The 5,000-nt window shown below is 41.6% G+C and overlaps 1 protein-coding gene across 1 annotated transcript in view; it reads right to left on the reverse strand.

Annotated features, from left to right (window-relative positions):
* LOC143285872 (uncharacterized) overlaps positions 1-5,000 on the reverse strand; it is a 9,317-nt gene that overhangs the window by 234 nt on the left and 4,083 nt on the right. Inside the window, exons 4-6 of the mRNA XM_076593312.1 lie at positions 3,181-3,282; positions 904-1,063; positions 1-532 (exon numbers count right to left, since the gene is read on the reverse strand). The exon at positions 1-532 is cut by the window's left edge and continues 234 nt beyond it. Of these exons, the coding sequence (XP_076449427.1) occupies positions 378-532; positions 904-1,063; positions 3,181-3,282 (417 nt within the window). The 3' untranslated portion in view covers positions 1-377. The remainder of the gene's footprint in view (positions 533-903; positions 1,064-3,180; positions 3,283-5,000) is intronic.

The following is a 5,000-nucleotide window of genomic DNA, read 5'->3' on the forward strand; positions in this document are numbered from 1 at the left end:
TGTTTTAAACAATGATTAGATATCATTTCTTTACGCCCCATACAGTGTGTGATATCTCTTCAAATTGTGTGGTGATATTACACACAGAGAACTGAAGAGGGAAGAAGGAAAGAAAGAGAGACAGACACAGGTAAGAAGGCTGAGAGAAAAGTGAGAGTGCTGGAAACTAGACTAAGTAACCCTTCTCCTGAGGAATGTGTGTTGGTCGAAGACTAAGAAAATAAATGGTTTCCGTCATCTACCAGTTAAAACAAAACAAAAAACAAAACATCACACACAACAACAACAATCAGTAAAACGCGAAATGAACAAGCGTTTACGCTCAGAACGGAAATCACCCCAGCAAATGATCACTGCTTATCCTCAAGATAAGCTAGTTAAACACACCTGTAGTAACGCACAACAATGATGACCGGAATTCTCACGATGCGGCAGTACCAGATGTTGCAGATACGGACAATTCTATAGACCCTGATGATCCTGATGATTACAATCCAGGTACAGGCGCGCTTCCTCCTGGTCTCCGGAGAGGCTGAAACACATCAGTTATTACCAGTTAGCTGATTGTACCATCAATGAAAGAAACACATCAGTTATTACCAGTTAGCTGATTGTACCATCAATGAAAGAAACATATCAGTTGTTACCAGTTAGCTGATTGTACCATCAATGAAAGAAACTCATCAGTTATTACCAGTTAGCTGATTGTACCGTCAATGAAAGAAACATATCAGTTGTTACCAGTTAGCTGATGGTACCATCAATGAAAGAAACACATCAGTTGTTACCAGTTAGCTGATTGTACCATCAATGAAAGACTCCTTTCAAAAGGAACAAATGAGAACACACACACACACACACACACACACACACACACACACACACACACACACACTGACTCACCATCCCCCTCCTCCGAAGACGTGTCCTCCCCCTCAGAAGTACTGCTGTCCTCCGCCGCCACCAGTTCTGTGACTGTGCGGCCTTTGCACATCTTTTGCAGGCGCTTGGGCAAGTCTGAGAGGGACAGGTTTCTACCCTCCTTGTAATCGTCCACTTTATCCTGATGATTAGACAGAATAGAAAATAACCGGGTATGTCTTTATTATCAAGCGTAACAGGGTCACAAGGAATATGGGGGGGAGGGGAGTTGTGTGTGTGGGTGGGGGGCGGGGGGGGGATAGTACATAAAAAGGTACAAACATAAATCGGAAATCATATCAATCATACACAGATACTGTCCAAGAGGACCAGGTTTCTGCCTACCTCGTAGTCGTCTACTTTATCCTGATGAATAGATAGCAAAGAATATAACAAAATATGTCTTTATTACCGAGTGTACCGGGGCCACAACGAATATTGCTGGGGGCGTGTGGGGAGGGGATAAGTACACGAAAAAGGTACAAACATGAATCGAAAGTCATACACAGCAGAATTTTGCACACATACATGTGCATATCAATATGACAATTTGTGAGCGACGTGAACACTCACACTCTTTTACTCATATAGGCTATAATAGCCGTTTATGACAAGGTACGAACAATATATGTATATATATATATATATATATATATATATGTGTGTGTGTGTGTGTGTGTGTGTGTGTGTGTGTGTGATCAATAATCAATACAAATGTTACACTGATATAACAACAAAAAAGAGCAAACGCTGATACGGTTTATAAGTTTTTATTTCTGGGAGCTATCATATAAAATTTCCTGATACTTTTATTTGCAAAAAACTAAATGGCTAGATAAAAAGTAATACTTTTATGTCTGCACAGACTGCTAGTTTTCAACGCTATTCTGCTCTTTAAAAAAAAAAAAAAAAAAAGACCTTTGAAGTTTATACACCTGAATATTGTATCATATTCTGCGCATTTGTCCTTTCGTTTTCTTGCCAGCGTCAGTGTTTGAATTAAACTTCTTCTTCTTCTTCTTCTTCTTCTGCGTTCGTTGGCTGCAACTCCCACGTTCACTCGTATATACGCGAGTGGGCTTTTACGTGCATGACCGTTTTTAACCCGCTATGTAGGCAGCCATACTCCGCTTCCGGGGAGGGGGGGTGCATGCTGGGTGTGTTCTTGTTTTCATAACCCACTGAACACTGACATGGATTACAGGACCTTTAATGTGCGTATTTGATCTTCTGCTTGCGTATACACACGAAGGGGGTTCAGGCACTGGCAGGTCTGCACATATGTTGACCTGGGAGATCGTAAAAATCTCCACCCTTTACCCACCAGGCGCCGTCACCGTGATTCGAACCCGGGACCCTCAGATTGAAAGTCCAACGCTTTAACCATTCGGCTATTGCGCCCGTCAAGTTTGAATTAAACAAATGCAGAAACCAATCAATATGTTCGACATCATGGTTTTACCATAATATACAAATCCATATGTGTAAAACAAATAAAAAAAAAAAAAAACAAATTAAAAAAAAAATAAACACCCCACCTAAGAATACATACTGAATTGGAAGCCAGTTAAGTCTAACGTTGCACTACGCGTGTGTGTGGCTTTTTTGGGGGTTTTTTTTCTTTCTTTTTTTCTTTCTTTCTTTCTTCTTCTTCTTTTTTTTTCTACTTTTTTTTTTTTTTTTAAGGAAACAAACGGCGGTCACCTGCCGCCATTATTAAGAGAGAAACAAGTTGTGATGAAGACGGCCCCTTGTTATATTCTTCGAACCGTAGCCAGAGAGAGAGAGAGGGAGGGAGAGAGAGAGAGGGAGGGAGGGAGAACAAGAACAAGAACAAGAACAAAGCTTTAATCTCCAGGCCTCCGGCCCCTAGAAAGAGGTCAAAAGTACACAATATGGTGATCACTCAGCCACAACAAAATGTAAAATACGTACTAACTTAACCTGTAGAACAAAAGTGCTTCTCGTGCATAGTAAATTAATTCTAACTTTCATCATTGTTGTCACAGAATTCCTGTCGTATCTTCAGGGCATTAAATATATAAATGCATAGTTTACGAATACTGTAAACAGAACCATTCTTCATCAAGTGAACATACGATTGACCTTCAGAGTTCAGATGTTTTTGCCGCAGGTCGCGCCGATGGAACATGGTGACGTGCTTACATTTCGATGGTGAAATTTTCTAATTTTCAACGATTTCCAGGGAGGGAGAGAGAGAGAGAGAGGGTGAGGGAGAAAGAGAGAGAGAGAGGATACCTTGTTCACTGTGTAGCCGTCCTGGCAGGCTCGTTTTTCGCCGGGCACTCTGACAACGTAGCAGACACCGGGAACAGAGCTTGTCAGTGCCAGCTCCACGCCCTGCATGAACACACACACACACACACACACACACACACACGCACGCACGCACGCACGCACACACGCACAATGCAATACAATGCAATACAAGTGCTCATCTCTGAATGAAGATTTTTTTTTTTGTTTTCGGGGAGAGGGAGCGAGGGGGTCGTTTTCGTTTTTCGGGGAGAGGGAGCGAGGGGGTCGTTTTCGTTTTTCGGGGAGAGGGAGCGAGGGGGGCGTTTTCGTTTTTCGGGGAGAGGGAGCGAGGGGGGCGTTTTCGTTTTTCGGGGAGAGGGGGTGAGGGGGGCGTTTTCGTTTTTCGCTATATATGGCTGTAGTCTCAAGGCCTGACTAAGCACGTTGGGTTACGCTGCTAGTCAGGCATCTGCTTGGCAGATGTGGTGCAGCGTATATGGGTTTGTCCGAACGCAGTGACGCCTCCTTGAGCTACTGAAACTGAAACTGTAGTCAATATCAATCTGAGAGCTTATGGAAAGTTTACACGTTTTTTCTTATTTCCAGAAAATGTATATAAGCTGTTTTACTGTTTCACTAGATTATCGCATTTTGTTTCACTATGTAAGAAATAATATATATTATTCATTTTTTTTCTAAATATTGCTTGTTCTTGTGTCTTTTTTCTTATTTGTGTGTGTGCGTGAGAGAAGAAGAAGAAGAAAGATAACTCAAAATGTACCTTTAATTCACTCAGTACGGCCAGTCCTCTCTTCTCCTCTACACAGACCCCTCGGATGTCCAGTGGGTGTCTCAATGACCCAATCTTTAGCTTCCGTCGTCAGAATTGTGGTATTCTTTGTCAACATTCACCTCTTCAGTACAAGAGCCTTCCGCTTGCAATATTTTGATGGTGGTAATTGGGGTGAAACGCTGTTAACGTTGTCTCTTTCGCCGTTCGTATGGAGAGAGTTAAAGAAAATTGAAAGAAAAAAAAGGGGGGGGGGGGAGAGACACGCTAACAATGATAGAAGATAAAGATGAGAAATTCTCAAAGACTCAAACTCAAAGAGAAAAAAATTGGGGAGCGGGGAAGTCAAAGACAAAAATACGGGTGAAAAAAAGAACGAAAAGACAACCAGAAAACAAACTCCTTCTTCTTCTTGATTTATTTAAGATGAGTCTCTCATTTAATGGAAGCATGGAATGGAACATGCTCCCAAAAACATATCGTCAAATTCCAACCATAAGTCTAACATAAGAATATTTCTATTCAATACTTTTGATTAACCTACTCGCGGTCTTTTGCAAATACTACCTAGTACTCAGTCCACTAGGTGCTCTGCCATGATGAATGAAAAGTTGGATGTATGTATGATCGTGCTAGCAATTGAACAGTAAGTGCGTGTGTGTGTGTGTGTGTTTGAGTGTGTGTTTATTTCTTTATTTTAGTGCTTTGTGTCGTTAAATGGGCAGAATTGTAAATAAAAATAATAATAATAATTTTTAAAAAATGTAAAGGCCTTTTCAGCGCCTGATTCTTTACCCATTCAATATTCAGTCAATCAATCCTTCTTCTTCTTCTTTTTCTTCGTTCGTGGGCTGCAGCTCCCACGTTCACTTGTATGTATACGAGTGGGCTTTTACGTGTGTGCTTTTACCCCCGCCATGAATGTAGGCAGCCGTACTCCGCCGTTTGCTTTTACCCCGCCATGCATGTAGGCAGCCATACTCCGTTTTCGGGGATGCAACAACAACAAGAAGAACAAGCAAAGAAGAAG

This window comes from Babylonia areolata, chromosome 9 (assembly GCF_041734735.1).
Source record: "Babylonia areolata isolate BAREFJ2019XMU chromosome 9, ASM4173473v1, whole genome shotgun sequence".
NCBI classification, from domain to species: domain Eukaryota; kingdom Metazoa; phylum Mollusca; class Gastropoda; order Neogastropoda; family Buccinidae; genus Babylonia; species Babylonia areolata.